General features: G+C 40.7%; 2 protein-coding genes and 1 long non-coding RNA gene across 5 annotated transcripts in view; 2 read left to right on the top strand and 1 right to left on the bottom strand.

Annotated features, from left to right (window-relative positions):
• The window catches only part of LOC109381848 (uncharacterized), a 15,455-nt gene extending 8,575 nt beyond the window's left edge, over positions 1–6,880 (top strand). Inside the window, exons 3-5 of one of the 2 annotated variants that reach the window (XR_002123824.1) lie at positions 4,082–4,277; positions 5,359–5,405; positions 5,914–6,880. This is a non-coding gene — a long non-coding RNA (uncharacterized LOC109381848). Of the gene's footprint in view, positions 1–4,081; positions 4,278–5,358 lie in introns of both variants that reach the window. The other variant, XR_002123823.1, reaches the window with a different exon arrangement.
• DPM1 (dolichyl-phosphate mannosyltransferase subunit 1, catalytic) overlaps positions 1–14,337 on the bottom strand; it is a 21,019-nt gene extending 6,682 nt beyond the window's left edge. The window contains exons 1-7 of one of the 2 annotated variants that reach the window (XM_019640932.1): positions 14,140–14,336; positions 11,425–11,524; positions 6,889–6,922; positions 5,249–5,325; positions 5,139–5,164; positions 2,964–3,059; positions 88–156 (exon numbers count right to left, since the gene is read on the bottom strand). In XM_019640932.1, the coding sequence (XP_019496477.1) occupies positions 88–156; positions 2,964–3,059; positions 5,139–5,164; positions 5,249–5,325; positions 6,889–6,922; positions 11,425–11,524; positions 14,140–14,300 (563 nt within the window). In that variant the 5' untranslated portion in view covers positions 14,301–14,336. Of the gene's footprint in view, positions 1–87; positions 157–2,963; positions 3,060–5,138; positions 5,165–5,248; positions 5,326–6,888; positions 6,923–11,424; positions 11,525–14,139 lie in introns of both variants that reach the window. The other variant, XM_019640933.1, reaches the window with a different exon arrangement.
• A 58-nt stretch (positions 14,338–14,395) lies between these two features.
• Positions 14,396–16,999, top strand: MOCS3 (molybdenum cofactor synthesis 3). The gene has a single exon (XM_019640931.1). The coding sequence runs from the start codon at positions 14,626–14,628 to the stop codon at positions 16,000–16,002; it is 1,377 nt and encodes a 458-aa protein (XP_019496476.1). The 5' UTR covers positions 14,396–14,625; the 3' UTR covers positions 16,003–16,999.
• Positions 17,000–18,430: the final 1,431 nt, after the last annotated feature.

Here is an 18,430-nt window from a genome sequence, read left to right on the forward strand (position 1 = left end):
AAAAACCCCCAAGCCATTGTAAAGCAAGAAATTGAGGCAGGAAGTTATAAATAGTAGAAAATATAACATGACAAGTTTTCACTGTACCTGAAGCTTCCTGTTAAATCAGACGCTCCTGGTCTCAGCAAAATCTGAGTTACAAAGTTGGCCCCACGGCTGCCAAAGACAAGTCAGATATTCTTTACAAATACCATTTCTAAACAAGAGACACACATCCTAGAGCAGAGGACTAAAAATGCCACACTAATGTCATAAATAAATGCAACACTCACAAAAATGTTATTTCTGTAGAACAAGAAATTTAGCTAGTGAAAGGAGATCTGATGTTTCTCATTTTTCAGAAAATAGGGATTTTAATTCTTTGAATGTGACATTTAGAGGAAAGCAATCATTCTTTTAAACTTTAGCTACAAATGATAACAGATTTTTAACGGGTGTATTTGCCAACAGCCATCATTTAGAATTCAGAACATCTGTCTGTCAGCCAGCAGAAGAGATCAGGGATTTGGAGTTTCCTTTTCAGATTCTAATAAGGAATAAGAGTTTCAACTAGGTGATAGGTCAGTCTACATAAAAATGGCACCTTTTCTTTTTCAAAGAATGTGTGCAAGTGGGAGAGGATTTTGGTTTTTGGCAATCTCTGGAAATTGACCAAAGATTTATTCTGAGACTTAGCTTGGGCTGCTGTAACAAAACACCAGGTTAGCTGGCTGAAACAACAGATATTTATTTCTCACAGTTCTAGAGGCCGGGAAGTTCAAGATCAAGGTGTTGCAGGCTTGGTTCCTGGTAACAGCCCTCTTCTGGCTTACAGATAGAGGCTGGGGAACATGGGGGCTGGGGAACAGGAGGCCATGCTCTCTGGTCTTCTGCAAAGAGCACTAAGCCACCTCAGGACCCCACATGCAGGACCTCACCTAACCCTAATCACCTCCCAAAGGCCCCACCTCCAACTACCAACACTTTCAGGGTCAGGTACTCTTAGCTAAACCAACACTGAGTCCATAACAATAATTTTAGATACGTGCTTCAAACACAACTAAGTATCAATCAATTGCAAGCTACTACTGACTAATAGCTATTATTAACATTTCAAAAAGATGTGAAGTGCCCTTGGAAAAAGTGACTTTTGTGTTGCAGTTATTTTATTGTGCTCAGAGAAAAGTTTTCTGGGGCAGCCAGGAAAGAAGTTTCCAAAGCCAAGGTAACCACTAAGGCCTTCTATCAGAAAGATTATTTTTATATAAGTAACAAAGTTAGGGATATAGCTGGGATAATAGCTAACAGAAACATTCCCCCCCTCAATTTGCTTACTAATACATACAAAAAAATCCCAGGACATCATTTACCCACCAAATGCATTTAATCAAAGGAATGTGAGTTTATATGTATGCATTTGTGCATCTATTTAAGATATTTTTAAAGTGGGGTCTTTGAAAATGTAGCAAGAGTCAGACTTAGGTTCTAATTCTGGTTCTGGACCATATAAATAAGACCTTGAGCAGGTGATAACAATCTTTCTCAGAAGTTTATACTGTAAGTCAGTACAGACATTAACAGCTAATGACAGCCACAATTGAATGATCCAACTAAAAGTTGTAAATTGTCTCTGACTGGGGCTCCCTAATTTGAAATAATAGCTGTCATGACCAAATTGAGAGAGGCCTGAGATCACTGTTGGTCTCAACCTGACTGCAGTATAGAATCATCTGGGAAGTCTGAAAAATACTGATGCTTTTGTCCCCCTCTGGAGATCCAAGTGTCTGCACGAGAAAGGGACGATGAATAGGGAGCAGTTATGTATAATTTTCTCTCTACATGATTCCAAAGTTCAGCAGGATTGAAAATCAGTTTTATTCAACCCCTTCATTTCTCTGAAGACAGAGTCTCTTAACGTGTTCTAAATGACTTGCCCAAAGTTCACAGTCAAGAGGCAAAACTGAGATTAACTTAACAGAATCTTCCAAAGGAACACAGTGAGTGAGAAAGATATTAATGGTGAAAAATTCTTGGCAGGTCTTTCCATCAAGAGGTGGACTCTATTTCCCCACCCCTGTAGTTACCGGCTGGCTTTGACCAAGAATTAATGCTGTGTTAGCCCCAGAGCTTAGGGCTCAAGAGGCCTTGTGGCTGCAGCCTTGGTACTCTTGGACGCTGCCCTGAGGACGCACGTGAAGCTGGTGTAGCTTTCCAGAAGGTGAGAGGCCACATGCAGAACTGAGATGCCCCAGCCAACAACCAGCACCAACAACTGGACGAATGAATGAGGCCACGTTGGACCTTCTAGAATAGCTGACCCTCCAGCTAAAGAAAGCTGCATGAATGAGCCTGGGTGCAGCTGGCAGAGATACCGCCAGCTAACCCACAGTTGTGAGAAATAATAAATCGTTGTTTTAAGTCCCTCAGTTTTGGGAGGGTTATTATACAGAAATAGGAAACCGAAACAGTAGGTTTTCCACTTTATTAAGAGGAAAGTAAAGCTTAGAAAGGGTAAAACATGCAAGGTGATATACAGGTTATTAAATGACACAATCAAGATTTTAACCCAGGTCTGACTCCAAAGCCTTAATACTTTATGCTGCTTAGTAACAGTTGAAATCAATTTACTTAAAATGATTAAAAAAAGAAAAATACATATGGAAAAAAACTCCCTATACAGTCCAAAAATATAGATGAATAGCTCACTTAAAATCAAAGCTGAGGGTGTAGTAGAATAAATTTGTGCTTAATTACACCATTTCTACCAAAGATTCAAGGTTTATGCTGATTTTTCCTTAGTGAAAATACCTAAAATAAAATTAATCACAGGAAAAATTATAGGAAGAAGCTATCTGGAAATATTTATTGGACATTACACTCTGACTCACAAATCCCAAGGCAGGATGGTAATTTAACCCAAATACCTGTTATAAACACATTTCTAGTAGTTACACTAAAAAATAAGAGAAATAGCACATATATACCTGATTAATTTTCTTTTTAAATCCCAGCCATATACACCTCCATTTCCTTTGTAGCGAGTTCCAGAGACAATGTCAAAGTTACCCTCCTTCTGCTTCCTGTAGGATAAATGAGCTGTCAATTAGAAAAAGCTATTGAGCAATTGTTATTTTCATGAGCTACTCGTATACAAACAGAACTTTTTAAGACTTGCATAGAAAAAACAATGCCAAGAAAATAGATGAACTATACTACCAAGAGTTTTCAAAGTAAGGTTTTCAAACATCATTCTTTTTTCCTTTATTAATATTTAAAACTACGAAACAGTACATTTGCTGACTGCACCATGTGAAGTCATCCTAAAATGTAGTAATAAAATTATAAATTTCCCCAATTCCCCTCCATTCTGTTCTCGGCCCCCTTAAGCAAACAATGCTAAAACAGCCTGCTAATCGTCCACCCTCCAGACCTTTCTCTTTACAGAAAGATAAAGACTCCCACACACAGACACACTCCCCTCCCCTGCTAGGGTTTTGGGTTGCTTTACAAAATTGGAATCCAAAAAAGTTCATTTTGTAACTCGCTGTCAGTTAACAAATACACACAATGGAATGATGGAAATCCCTACAGGTCAACAGAGAATTTTCCCATTCTTTTTAATAGCTGCAAAAATACTCCATAGGATATCCTACGGTGGTTTCCATGGTGGGCACCCTCACTCCCAACAACACAGCCACAGTGAGTAGTGCTGCAACATTCTTAGAAATGGTGCGGAGACTACCCAAAGTGGAACGTAATGGAACTGCTAAAATAAAGCTTATGAGTATTTTTAATTCTAACAGATCTCACCAGAAGTTATTTTCCCCAAAGGTTGTAGCAACTGACTTCCTCTACCAATATTTAAGTGTGTCTGTTTTCTACCATCTTACTGGTACTGGGTGTATTACTCTGCAAGTTTTTAATTTTGATAAACTAATGGGTAATAAAATAGTAACACACAATTATTTTAATTTGCATTTCCTTGACTACACCCCAGGGTGACTATCTTCTCTTAAGTTTATGGGCCATTTGGATTTCTACATAATGGCCCGTTTGTATCTTTCACCCATTTTCTACTCCACTGGTCCCACTTTCTTATCAGGTCCAAGGGGCTTTTGTGTATTGGAGATATAAGCAGAGACAGTATCTCTGAGGTGACTTCATGCAGAGATCAAAGGATGAGAATTTGGCCGCTAAGGAGCAGGAAGAGAGCATCGCAAGCAAAGAGAACATAGTGCTGTGTGAGCAGATGGGAGGAGTGTGCCTGCAGCAAAGAGCGCAAAGCAGTGAGGTACAAGGTAAGTTCAGAAAGGGAGGCAGGGGCCATATCACAGTGGTCTGAGGGGCAAGGACAGCAGGGTTACTGGAACTCCCTGAAGTATCAAAATAGGGGAATGGCGTAATCTGACTTCAGTTTTGTATTTTTAGCTTATATTTAGAACAGTTCCCAAATTATTATTCTGAGAGGTTTTGCAGTCTCTTGGATTTTCTAAGAATATAATATCACTTGCAAATAAATATAATTTTGTATCCTTAACCAATATTTACACTAAATTCTTATCTTACTTAAAATCTCCATGTTTAATGGTAGCTGGTATGCCTATCTTGGTGAGTTTATTGTAAATGATTCCACATTTCACCATTTAATAAGATGTTTGCATTAGGACTGGGTCATCTTTATCACGTGTAAGTGGTTTCCTTCTATTTCTAAAGTTTTTATTAGAAATGGCTAGTGAATTTTATCAAATACTTTTTAGCATCTACAGACTTAATCACACTGCTTTCTGTTAATGTGATAAATGAATTATGTTGACAGATTCCTGAAGATGAACCACTCTGACGTTCCTGTAATAAAGCCTATTTGTTCATGGGTTTACCCTTATGATGCAGGGCATAATTCCATTCCACCTTTTTTTGTAGTCTGGAAGAATCTAGATAACAAAGGAATTATCTGTTCATCAGTCTCTTAGAGCTTCTAAAATACATCATTTAGTTATATATCTATATATTCATGAGTCTCAAATCTATACGTTCTTTTTATTTTTGATAGCAAACAAAATAGCATGTTCATTTTTAATTAATGAAAAACGAAAATAAGTTCAAAATCAATAATAAAATAAATGATTTGAATCATTTTTTCAAATATTAGAATTACCTACCTAATGAATTCAGGAATAAATTTTGGCTGAAATTTAGAAAGAACAAACAGTAAGTCAGTAAAATAGGCTAAGACTATCATAAATAGTTAATAAAGAAATATACCGCTTACATGGTGTGAAAGATCAGCATCCATAATAATTATGTAGTTTCCTGTGGCATGTTTCATTCCATGAATATATGCAGTTCCTAAAAATGAAAATATTTTTATCTCCATTAAAGGAAATCACCAGAAATGCTTACATACACATTTTGAAGAGAAGAAATTGGTAAGCACAGAAAAGCATACATTAGTCCTCTAAAGGTGATCCTGAACTATAATTAAATACTGTTTATTCTCAATCAAAAATGTCTCTCAATTCCATTCTTCCCTTCCAACTGCCCCTTGGTCCAGACACCATCGTTTGGTGCTTGGAACCCTCCCTAACAAGTTTCCCTGCTTCTGCTCGTCCCATCGCTCCTGGCCCACTGCCATAAAGGTTCTGCTGAGAATGTCTCCCACACTGTAGGCGGCCGGTACCCTAGAACCCCGCTGATATTTGGGGCCAAAGGTGCAGCTAGCCACCTCTCATGCCCAAAGTTCCTCAGGGACCTGGTAGGTAAAGTAACTGGTCAGGAGCAGGATTTGGGGATTCCTGCATTTTCTAGCCCCAAATCACCACAGTACCTTATTGGCTAAGGCTGCTCTCTTCTAACTTCTTTTGTAAAGAAGTTTCTATCAGAGCCTTTTGGATATACCACCAACTGGTTAGTAATTCTTGGTTGTTTTCACTGCAGTGTCCAGATTATTTCAATTCCGAAGAACCCTCTGGATTCAGATTCAGAACATTTGATGATGCCAGGGAACTGATGGTCTTCAGAATAGCAGATATTAATTTTTAAGAACTGTGCTTCCTTTATGCTCCCTCCAATTTTTCAGTGAAAATTATACCAATCCTCAACATGAGCAACTGTGACTAACAACAGAAATAAAGGCATTCAGATTTTCATCTCAGAACAACTAAGCTCATCTGAGGTTTTCTATAACTCTGTTTAAAAACAGAAAAGCTTTGTTTTTTTAAAAAAATAAAGAGTAACTTTTTAAAACATAAAGAACTGTTGTTCAGAGGTTTACAATGAAGGCAGTGTGCTGGTCCAAGACGTTTGCCCTCACATCCTTACTCTGTTCTATATTGCAGAGAACTTATTTCCCAGGTTCTCATCATTGGCTTCCAAACAGCTTTGGGAGGCAGAGGGGAAGCTTCTGAGGAGAGAGAAGGGGAAAGTCTAAGCGTCCTCCCTCTTACTCTGCCTCCCAGCACTGACTGCATATCCTCAGTGGCTCCAGCTCCCGCCAGGTGCCAGGTATCCCCAGCTCCATCATGCTAGCCTCCTCGGGCAGCCTGGGTTCCTGGACTCTGAATGCAGCATCTCCACCTGCTGTTGCTCCATGTTGGGGTGGTAGGAACCTCTAGCTATTACTAATCTCTGAGCAGCCTCACTGTTCCATTTGGCTTCTCAGCAATTCCTTCACCTGTGTAACCAGATTCTCTGTATTAAATTCCCTATATTGAAAGACTTACAGTGGTTTCTGTTTTCCCAAGTGGGCCTTGACTGATACAGGCAACTCAAGTCATTTAAATGTCATTAAGATCATTAAAAACCATCACAGGAGGTTACTGTATTTTGGCCCTGTTCCAAACAAGGAAAATACACACTGGATAATCTTACCAAGGCCAGGAGCGGGTATGAGGGGTGAGGCCTTCTACTTACCTAGTCCTAGCTTTTTCTCCCGTGGTCTTAGAAGCTGTAAGAATAAGAAACAACACTTTTGACACAAATAGACAAAAATCTGACTATTAAAAATTCTTTTTATTCATATAAGTGCTACTCATTTTAACAGAAATAACTGCATTTCTTTGACCTCAAAGCGGAGTATACTGAACATTTTTTGTCAAAGTAAAAAAAAAGTGCTTAGTAACAAATCAATAGTTTAACAGCTTTTAAGGAAAAGCAACATTCTTTCACCCAACCTCACTATAAAAGCCAAATTTTAAACGTTTATTTTATTTTTTTGGTGCTATGCAGAAGACAATATGTGAACAATATCACTTATTCTATACCTTCTTGGAATATCTGGTAGCCAGATTTGTTTTCTCACTTTCCTTTGTGATTTTAAATGTTGATTATCACTCTTCCTCCATCAACTTATCTTGACTTTATGCTTGGATGACTGCATCCCATTTTCTATAGGCCCAATGACAAGAGGGTTAAATTCTCTTTTCTTACAGTTTGTCAATTACTTAGTCTACCTCCCCCCACCCCCCCCTTTTTGGCTTCATATATAAACCTTGATTTAGTTACTTGTCTTTTTCTCTGAATACTTCTGAGAAAGTAGAAAGCCAAGGTTTGGACTCTTCTAAGTTTCTGAGGAACAGCTCAAGTGGACGCACTACTGAGCACATCTTGTCCCCTTCTGCATTTGCTGGTGTATAAGCAGGCTGCCTCAGATTGCAAATCCCTAAACAAAGTATATTCAGTTCAAGTCACTCAGGACAATTTTTTATGATATGCATGCTGCTCTAGGTCTTGGGGAGGAACAAAGATAGATAAAATACATTCCTGCCCTATGAGCTCTTAGAGAACAAGACATTCATTCAATTAATCATCTATAATAATTACAATTCATTGACCAAGACCAAACAAGATGTCAGGTTTTATTGATTTTGTGATAGTTATTCACAAAATATTGATCCCATCTGATATCTGCCCTGAAAAAGCCAATCTTTTAAAGTTCATCTTAGATTCTATAACCCTATGTTTCAACTGGAACTGAATTTCTGCTGAAATCTTTCTTTTTTTCAAATAAAAGATAATTTTGTTATTTATAACTTGCAGAATGTTCAAAAGTTTATATAAAGTAAAAACCATGTTGCATATGACAGAGTACTATGGAGCAGTTAACAGAATGTGGTTATTTGGTTACAAAAGATCTCCAAGATATAACTGAAAAGTAACAATTATACAGGAAGGTTGCATGTATGTTTAAAAACCAACCAACCCACCGCATTTAACTAACTCTACAGATGTAGACACATACACATATATGCACATATATTTGGTGAGGTTACACACCAAACTGCTCACCGGGTCTCACCCTGGGGAAGAGACTGGGATGCAGGTCAGGCAATGCTCATCTAAAGCAACTTCAGTTTTATTGGTAATGTTTACATTTTACACCAAGAATGTGTAAAACAAAAGACAAAAAATGTGTTTATGTCTTACTTAATGTAAAGTTCACATGGTTTCTTTTAGCGCGTTTAACTTTCAGACCCTTAATTCTACCACCCCCACTTTTGGCCTCCTCACTCTGGAGCCATCCTGCTAATCTGCTGTGTGATCCGGGCATGGAGGGCACACGGAGCTCACCCCACTGGGCTGTCATGAGGACAAGCAGTAAATTCACAGGAAGGGTGTGCAAGGCTGCTGGACACAGACCCTGAAGTATGCTCACCACAACACAACTGCTTATGAACTACTTCACGTGACACTAAAGTTTGTTTGACAAAAAAAAAACTTTTGTAAAAATTTTTATCGTAGAAAATATTGATAAAACTACAGAAAAACTATCAATTTGACTAGGATCAACAGTATTTGAGTGAACTCATTTTACCATACTCTCAAAAACAATGGGCTGAAAAGAAAAAATAGAAATAAATCTTCAGCTAAGAAAGGCTAATTGTACTCTCCTATTTTGCAATTCTTTACTTATCAGTGAGGCTCATATTTTTTTCATTTTTAGCCACTTGTAGTTCTTGTTTCATGAATTATCTGTTTTCATACATTTGATTGTGGTGTTGATCTTTTTGTTAGAGATAATATTTTGGTATTTGGAGATAAACAGAATATTTTAATCCTACAGTTTATTTGATAATTTAAAAGCAATGAACATGTTACTATACAGATGTAGATGTGAACAAAACCATCTCCATCTTTTTGTCCTTTCCTGTAGTGACCTTTGACCAACCTCATTGTCCTGTGTACCTTAAAATGTAACTATTAATACTTTTGTAAGTAATGGCACAGATGACAACCAAGATGCGTATCAAACTGGTGACAGTATCAGCCACCAGAAGGTATGCCCTGGCGCTACTAGTCTTTGTCCCTTTGTCTTTTCAATCCTTAGTACCTGAGTTATACTGGCAAAGAATAATTCGCGCAAAACTGCTGGGCCAGTCTGTCCAAGATCTTATCCAATCTCAAATTGGGGGATAAAACAAACCACACAAACCAAACACAATACAAGAATTCAACATAGAAAGTTTGAAAATCTCCACAATCTCAATCTCCTTGCCCTGTAACCAGTCACTGCTAACAGCTCAGAACATGTACCCCCAAGTTTTCTATGTGCCCACCTCTGCCATTAGTTAGCTGTGTGACCTTTGGAAGTGAATGAATCCTCTTGTCTCAGTTTCCTCAACTACAGAGTTTCAATAATTATTTTTCTCTATCTTTCCCCTCAACTAGACATACATGTCACTTAAAAGCAAGTAAGTGTCATCTCTGGTAAGGTCTGAGATTGAAAAAAAATTCTAGTTTAAATGATTTAAAGGTCATAAAACAATGAATGAATAGGCAATTTTCCTTGTACTACAGGGAAATCATGATAGTAAATGCTATTTTTTTCTTATAATATTGAATTTTATTGGGTTGATGGGAAAAGTGGAACCTGTTGAGGACCCGTTGTTTTAGAATCTGAGAAGGTAAATTTAATAGGCATTCCCTAAAAGCAATCAATTAATTACACCTCTGCTGAACTTCTATGACAAAAGTATTAAAAATATTGTTATGTTTATGTTCCCGAATTAAACGGTAGCGCATAACTCAGAGTATTCTATACATGATAAATGTGAATCAATGGCCATGACCCAGAACTAAAAGAGAAACTGGGGAACTGTTGGCCAAAAATGTGAACCTGGCATCATTGGAAGTCACTGCTAGAAGGCTGAAAATCTGTCACCTTTTTATCTCCTCCTGTACTTCTATATTTCAAGAGATAATCAGAGAGGTTTGGAGGTGTAACAGATCTATGAGTTGCTCATCTGTGAGATAGAATCTCTAATATAAGATAGATTTACCATGTATTTAAGAGTAACACATTTCCCTTAAACTCTTCCCACCAACCAATCTCTCTTCCAACTAAACAGAAATTACTTCATTATTTAATCCAGAATATTTGGACCCAGTGACATATTTTTATGACGCTGCCATTTCTTGAAATGCAAATGTCAATAAAGGTTCTCCAACAGACTACTTTATGTTCATGCCAATGGCTCTCTATTGGGAGGAGGAGACAATTTTGTGGTATCCAGAGACATTTTTGGTTGCCACACTGGGGAGAGGGTAGTAGCTACAGGCATCTAGTGGCTACAGTCCAGGGATGATGTTAAACATCCTATAACATACAGGACAGCCCCCCACAGCAAAGAATTACTGGGTCCCAAATGTCAACAGTGCCAAGACTGAGAAACTGGTGTATTACAATATCCTATGCCTAGAACATGTTTTCTAATTAAATCTGGAATTAATTGTATGCTTTTGGCCCAAGATTTTGCCAAAGTCAAGCTCACGAGTATGCTCAAACATTTTAAAATCCAAGTGAGTGACAAAAAATAAAGATTATGAAGCCATTACAAAATGAACTCTACATCTGCCTAAGTTACTCCCACGGACAAACAGGCTTCAAGGTACAGTAGGAAAATCTAAAGTTTAAGACTCAGAAAGTCTATCTACCCCACAAAACTGTTCTACAGATTAAAAAAATAAATGCTAAGTACTCTGAAAAGCCAGTCATGTTTCACATGAAAACAGTCACCTTCCTCAGCTGTAAGACCAGCTGTAGGCAGTATTCTCTACTGAAAGTATGAGACCATCTAGAGAAAGGGAGCAAGAAAGGTCAAGACACACATTACTAAATTACAACCTAGACCTATCACATTCCCTGTCAATTCAATATCATTAATCAATATCAATAACTTTAATTTTGCCCTTCAAGAAAATTTTTCTGCAGAATCAGTAATAAAAACAGTGTTCATCCAGACTCATTATTTTGCTGTAAAATTACTACTGATCCAACATATCAAAAAGATGTGAAACCTCAAGCACAATAAAAATGCATCTAAATCCCTGGTGTATAAGTTGCTCTTTATTTTTTCAGTTTCACAAACAGACTGAATTTAAGCACTGTTCATCTCTCATTTTTCCTCTATAAAACACAATCGTAACATAGAAAAATTTCACATGACTTACAATTTTGTCTGACCCATAGATCTTCTCCAACTGTTCAGCAACATCCCTTGTTCCATCTGGGCTTCCATCATCTATGATTATAATTTCATAGTTGATTCCACTAAAAATAAATAAATAAATAAATAAATTTCTATTGTTTGGAGACAGTATTCTCAAATTAAAAAATAATTTTAAAATTACTAATTCTTTACCAGTAGTGGAAATTTATTGCCATATTAATCACTAAAGAAAACTTCAATTATCAAATGAAATGTCAGATATTCAGTACTTCACCTCCAAACTAGGCACGTTCCTAGAAAATGCTATGATAGAGTCCTGAGAGGTTAAAAAATTCTCACACAGTAAACATACTCTCCAGTTTAAAAGAATCAGTGACTTTACACACACGGATATATGAAATTTTATTTACTTTGGAAATGGAATTGTGGGACCGTAATATCAAATCTTAGTTATATTAATTTCAAAAGTATACTTAAAAGATAACTCAAATCTGAGTAGCTGAGTGATTATTCTTTTTAATTTAATCCCACATAGGTTTAAAGAACATAATCAGGAATACATCTGATTTAATTTTACCCTTAAAAAAACCCCACGTTAGAATGATAACATAATCTTTTACACCACTATTTCAAATAGTTGTACCCATTCTATCAAATGAAAAGAAATAGCACAGAATTACAAAAGATTTCAAAACTAACATCTCTCTGCTGCTCTCCATTATCTTCACGGACTAGTTTCTACCCTAGAAAGAAGCCAACACAATACCTGGATGGACATGCGATCACTATCATGTCTGCCCCACCCCCTTAAAAGACATTCTTTTTGTTCATTTTATTGGGAAACTTAAGGGAAAGAAAATGAGGCACAGCCAAACCCTCACAACATAACATTCTGTTTCTTCTTGGTCCTACTTTAAGAAACATGCAAGGAAATCAACCAGAAAACACAATCCACTGTTAAAGGCTTAATTAAGAAAGTCAGCTCCAGCAAACATGCCAGAAAGCAAGACTCAGCCTATCCTCTAGAGTTGATATAACTTTAGCTTTTCACTGTGCCTTAAATTTGGGCACGCGCTTTACAAGGGAAAGCATGTAAGATGTTGATTCTAGCTGATGTGCTGAAAGACATCAACTTCATAAGCAAAAGGAGTCATTCATATGCAAAATTATTGCCCCTTTCCCATTTCAAAGCACCCACAGAGCCCCAAGGTGAGGTAACTTAAAGGAATCAAGCTGAGCTGACATTAGGTAAGTTGACTGTATCTGAAAAGAAATTGTTTCCTTCGTTAAACTTCATTTTGATTTTCAAAAAAATCCACTCAGAAACTATTGAAAGATAAACTGCACTACATAAAATATTTAAAAATAGAGCAAAAAATATTGTATAATCAGAAGACAGATGGGAACAAGATCAGCTACGTGACAATTTCTCTAAATGGGAAAGAGCTTGTAGAAATAAAAAAAAGAGAACAAATTTAAAAAGAGGAAAAGATCTCAATAAAAATTTTTGAAGAGCTATGTATGTGACGACAGTTATCTCATTCAAAGAAACAGAATCAAAACAGAAATGTTTTTCACCAATTAGCATTTCCTACGACGTTAAGTTTAATAATGCTCAGGTTGACTGGCCCGTGACAAAACAGGGGCACTGATGAATGCTGGAGTCCTAAGCGGGTACAGTCTCTTTTTGAGAGCAATTTGGAAATAACTATCAATTTTCAGCACATCTTTGTCGACCCAGCAATATCACCCTGAAGACTTTATCCCCTGCATACTAGCAAAAGAATAAGTGTGTCGCAACATTCACGTAACAAAGCAGCACTATGGGTCAAATACCTTTCAAAGTGCTGGAAAATGTGGCGTGAACAAAGTTCCAGTTCTCATTTGTAAAGCAAACGTCAAAAAGGAAAACAAACAAAACCTCTGGAAATAATCCGGGTTCGCTGACATGACCCAGTGCGATCCATTACAACAGCCACATGACATAATTCTCAAAATAATTTGCTAAGTTTGTATGTGCTGATACAGGCAGACCTTCGAACATGTCGACAACATAGTATCATCCGTGTAACCAGAAAACAAGCTACTTTGTACTGACACCAGTCTTTCCTGACGTTAAAAAAAACAACACTGTATCAACACTTTCAAATTCAAACTCTAAGCCCCCACCCAGGCTCTAACTAACGACCACAACAAACATCCACCAGGGATCAGAGAAGCTGCCCTCCTGTTCTCTCCAGAAAGGGTGTCCAGCCCAGCAGCAGCTTCCTCACCCAGACACCAAACCTCACGCTTACATAAGCAGCCGGCACGGGGGCGGGAGTGAGCGTGCTCGCTTAGACTCCCTGCCGCAGATCCTGACCACCTGGAGAGAGGAGTGAGGTCAGGCTTACATCCCCGCCCCAAGTTAAGAGTGGCCATCCCGTAGAGAAAAAGGCGGCGGGAAGGTGGGAGCTGGGGGAGACGGAGTGGTGTATGTAATAAAGATGAAGGAGCGTCTCACAAAAAACCAAGGACAGGAAGGAGAACCCGAGACACGGGGAGAACCCTAGAAGGATCCGCCTCTGCCTCTCTCGCAGGGTGGCCTCCTCCCCAAGTCTTCCCGCACGAGCCGAAGAGGGGCCGGGCAGGACCGCCTAGCGCAGCCAACTGCCGACACCCAGGCCGGGGCAGCCAGCTCATCTGATTCCTCGGGGAGGGCGGCCGGGCACGCTACCTCTCGGAGAAGCTTTTCACCAACAGCCACACGATGAGCGGTAGGTTCTCGCGCTCGTTGTAGGTGGGCAAAAGCACCGAATACTTGTCCTGTCGCGGGGCGCGCCCACCCGGCTCCCGCCGAGACCTCGGAGGGGTACGACTCCCTTCCTTGGAGGCCATGGCGGAACTGCGCGAGACGCCGGAAGCGGAATGACGTAGACGCGGGGCGGGGCGGGAACCCAGTCGGACCGCACCGAATTCGGGAGGAGGAGAAGGGCCTGTGGGGTTGAACGCTGGTTCTCCTGGGGCGCTTGGTATGTCTCTATTGGAAATAGTCAGGGCTTATAAATCTTTAAAGTTGAGTCGTAAGATTACTGCAGGAAATACACATCTACTTACTGCCTTTTCCAACGCTCCATCAAGTGTTTTAGTTTATTCCAGTCGCTAGGAGACGGGAAGCCGGAAACGGAAATCCCTTTAAAGACAGCTTCCGGGAGAGGTCGCCATGGCTGCCAGGGAGGAGGTCCTCGCCTTGCAGGCTGAAGTCGCCCGGCGTGAGGAAGAGCTGAGTTCCCTGAAGCAGAGGCTGGCGGCCGCTCTTTTGGCGGAGCAGGAGCCAGAGCGGCTGCTTCCGGTGCCGCCCCTGCCGCCGAAGGCCTCCCTGTCCCGAGACGAGATTCTGCGCTACAGCCGGCAGCTCGTGCTGCCGGAGCTGGGCGTGCGCGGACAGCTGCGCCTGGCCACCGCGTCCGTGTTAATCGTGGGCTGCGGTGGGCTCGGCTGCCCACTGGCGCAGTACCTGGCAGCGGCCGGCGTAGGCCGCCTTGGCCTTGTGGACTACGACGTGGTAGAAGTGAGCAACCTGGCCCGCCAAGTGCTGCATGGCGAGGCCCTGGCCGGCCAGGCCAAGGTCTACTCGGCGGCCGCCTCGCTGCGCCGTCTCAATTCGGCCGTGGAGTGCGTGCCTTACGCTCAAGCGCTGACGCCGGCCACGGCGCTCGAGCTCGTACGCCACTATGACGTGGTGGCTGATTGCTCCGACAACGTGCCCACTCGCTACCTGGTTAACGACGCGTGTGTGCTCGCCGGCCGGCCTCTCGTGTCGGCCAGCGCGCTGCGCTTGGAAGGCCAGATGACCGTCTACCACTACGACGGCGGGCCGTGCTATCGCTGTGTGTTCCCCCGACCGCCTCCAGCGGAGACGGTGACCAACTGCGCGGATGGCGGGGTGCTTGGTGTTGTCACTGGGGTCCTGGGCTGCCTGCAGGCGCTGGAAGTGTTGAAGATCGCTGCAGGCCTGGGCCCCTCTTACAGTGGCAGCTTGTTGCTCTTTGATGCCCTCAGGGGACGGTTCCGTTCTATTCAGCTGCGGAGCCGCAGGACCGACTGTGCAGCGTGTGGGGAGCGGCCCACTGTGACCGACCTGCAGGACTATGAAGCCTTCTGTGGCTCCTCCGCCACCGATAAGTGCCGCTCCCTGCAGTTGCTGAGCCCGGAGGAGCGAATTTCTGTCACGGACTATAAGCGACTTCTGGATTCTGGGTCACCCCACCTGTTGCTGGACGTCAGGCCCCAAGTGGAAGTGGACATCTGTCGTTTGCCGCACGCCCTGCACATCCCTTTGAAACGTTTGGAGCAGAGGGACGCAGGTAGCCTGAAGCTCTTAGGAGAAGCCATCCAGAAAGGGAAGCGAGGCACCCAGGAAGGAACCGCTCTCCCCATTTATGTGATTTGCAAACTGGGCAATGACTCCCAGAAAGCCGCGAAGATCCTGCAGTCCTTGACAGCAGTCCAAGAGTTGGACTCGTCAGCAGTCCAGGATGTCGTGGGGGGCCTCATGGCCTGGGCTGCCAAAATCGATGGAACGTTTCCGCAGTACTGAGGGGCTGGTATACACAGTCTAATATTGGCAAATATGAATTGCCATATTTCCCTAAACATAATTTATTTGCATTTTTTTTTCCCGGTGACGTACAGAAGAGACTGGGATTCTACAACATCTGTGAACACACGGACTGCTTTTTACAAGGGGCTTCTTAATGGTGATTTATTGGATGGCGTAAATGTGTTGTAATACTGTTTCTGAGAACTGCCTTGTGTTTTCAGAACTTGGAGGGTGTCTCGAACATGTGAGATATAATGTAAGTGACAGGATTTTGTTTTAAACTGCAGCTCATTTGCCTGCCCTGCATCTTTTTGTCCACCTCCCCCTGTCAAAAAGCTCTCTAAATAGTCCGTTTTATGTCTGGAATTAAGTTGTAGAAAACTTAGTCTTACCGAATTGATCACCGATGAGATATACTTAAGATCCGTTATTGTTCACTAAGACATTCTTTGGGTCTCATTTCTACAAATGATAGAATATATTCCACAGAAATAAGTGTTTAAAATGTAAATTGCTCTAATTAGGAAGTGACCATTCTGTGAAATATTTTGAATTCATATCAACGTGAGATGTTTACAGGTTAGCAAGATAAAGGAAACCAGCTTTGTAGTCGGTGAGTTTCTCTTATAAATTGTTGATTTTTTCTCACAGTTAGCTTTTTCAAGTTCTACCTTATGTGATACACATAGAACATTTTCTAAACTGTACACTATGCTTTGACTTGCTTTGGAATCTTTATGTCCAGGTTCAAACCTCCTGTCCCCCCCCCCACCCCCCACTTTTTTTTCCCTTATCCAATCTGTTTTTATTTTTGGCTTTACTGTATGGCCAGGACCCCAAATGCAATATTGAATTAAAGTGAAATAGTGAACATTCTTAGCTCCTTCTCAATCTCAGGTAAAGACTTTGACTATTTGACTAGTATTGCTTGTTGCTGCTCTACTGTGGCTAAATATCCTTTATCAGATTAAAGAGATTTCTTTCTGTTTATAGATTGCTAAGAGTTTTCATTGAATTCATCAAATGCTTTCTTGGTTTTGATTAAATTACATGCTTGTTAACTTTTTTCTCTTCTGTTAATGCAGTGAATTACATTGATTTCTTTTTAATTGTGGGGAAAAAAAACCCATAGTCACCCAACAATTTCCAAGTGTACACAGTACAATGTTGTCGACCATCGGCACATGCTATGCTGCACACCCAGCATCCCCCCATCCTGTATGACCGAAATACACCCACCGGACATTTGCCTTTTCTATTATATTTTGATTTAATCTGTTTTATTCCAGCATTTTATAGCAGTGAAAAACGTAGGTGTTTTATGTTTCTTAAATAACACTTTTCATGAAATGGCAGGTAGTCTGCACAATTTCCAATTCATACAACCAAATGAAAAGTAGGAATTGCGTGTGTGAGTGTGAATCAGTGGCAAATTGTAGAGGAAATGCCGTCCATATCAAAAGGAGGCCACTGCTCTCCAACTGATTGTTGCATACAGGCCTGTAAGCATCAGAAATCACAGATGGAAATGAAATCTTTATATCTCTGGCTACAAATTTTTAAAGAAGCTTCAAAGCATTGTGGACCAGACAAAACCCTCTGCAGGTCCCATATACTTACTAGTTTGAAACCTCTGGTATGGACTCTTGTTTTATTATGAACGGATGGTATTAACAATTAAATTCAAAGTTAGGATAGTCATCACTTTTTACCTGTGAAACATTGTTAACTCTTTTTTTTTTTTTTTTAATAAGCAGAGGCCTTTCTCTGTTATAAAGATATTGCAGGTTTCTTATCACTGCTTCTCCCAAGGAGTTGTGGAAATATATGACTGAGGCCTGGAGAGGAGAACAAAGATGGTTGGCCTGTGTCTTCTTCCCAGGACCAAAGCTGGTTCTGATACGCATCAGGAGACAATCACGTGGACAGACATAGGCACTATTTCATATCGTGAGGACTAATATCTTAAAGTTAGGCAGTTTGGCAGTTTTGGTAGTGCCTGCAAAACTGGTTTGTCACTGGGGACAGACCCAAGGCTTCCAGGAACGATGCCCAAAACCGTGCACAGCACTGGCCTGAGAACACTGTGCTGTGCTGCCCCGTCTAGTACTAGAGGAAACTGCCAGCAGAGCCTCACCAATCTCACTTGGCCTGGCCCCACTGCTCTCCCAGAAAGCCCAACAGTTAGTTCATCCACAGCCCAGGAGAAGGAAGCAGAGTCCCTTTATATGGTTCTTTTCTGAGTCAGTCTTATGAGGGTGTGTCGGTAGGTAGAACCTAGTCACTTGCCTACATTGTAGCTGCAAGAGCAGCTGGAAATTTGAGTTCTGACAGCTACAAAAGGGAGGCAGAACTCATAATCTGAGATTTTCTCAAATTAGTGAAAGAATTTTCAAAAGATGTTCTGTTAAGAATAGGACAGGTA

Source organism: Hipposideros armiger, unplaced genomic scaffold (genome assembly GCF_001890085.2).
Source record: "Hipposideros armiger isolate ML-2016 unplaced genomic scaffold, ASM189008v1 scaffold_54, whole genome shotgun sequence".
Lineage (NCBI taxonomy): Eukaryota > Metazoa > Chordata > Mammalia > Chiroptera > Hipposideridae > Hipposideros > Hipposideros armiger.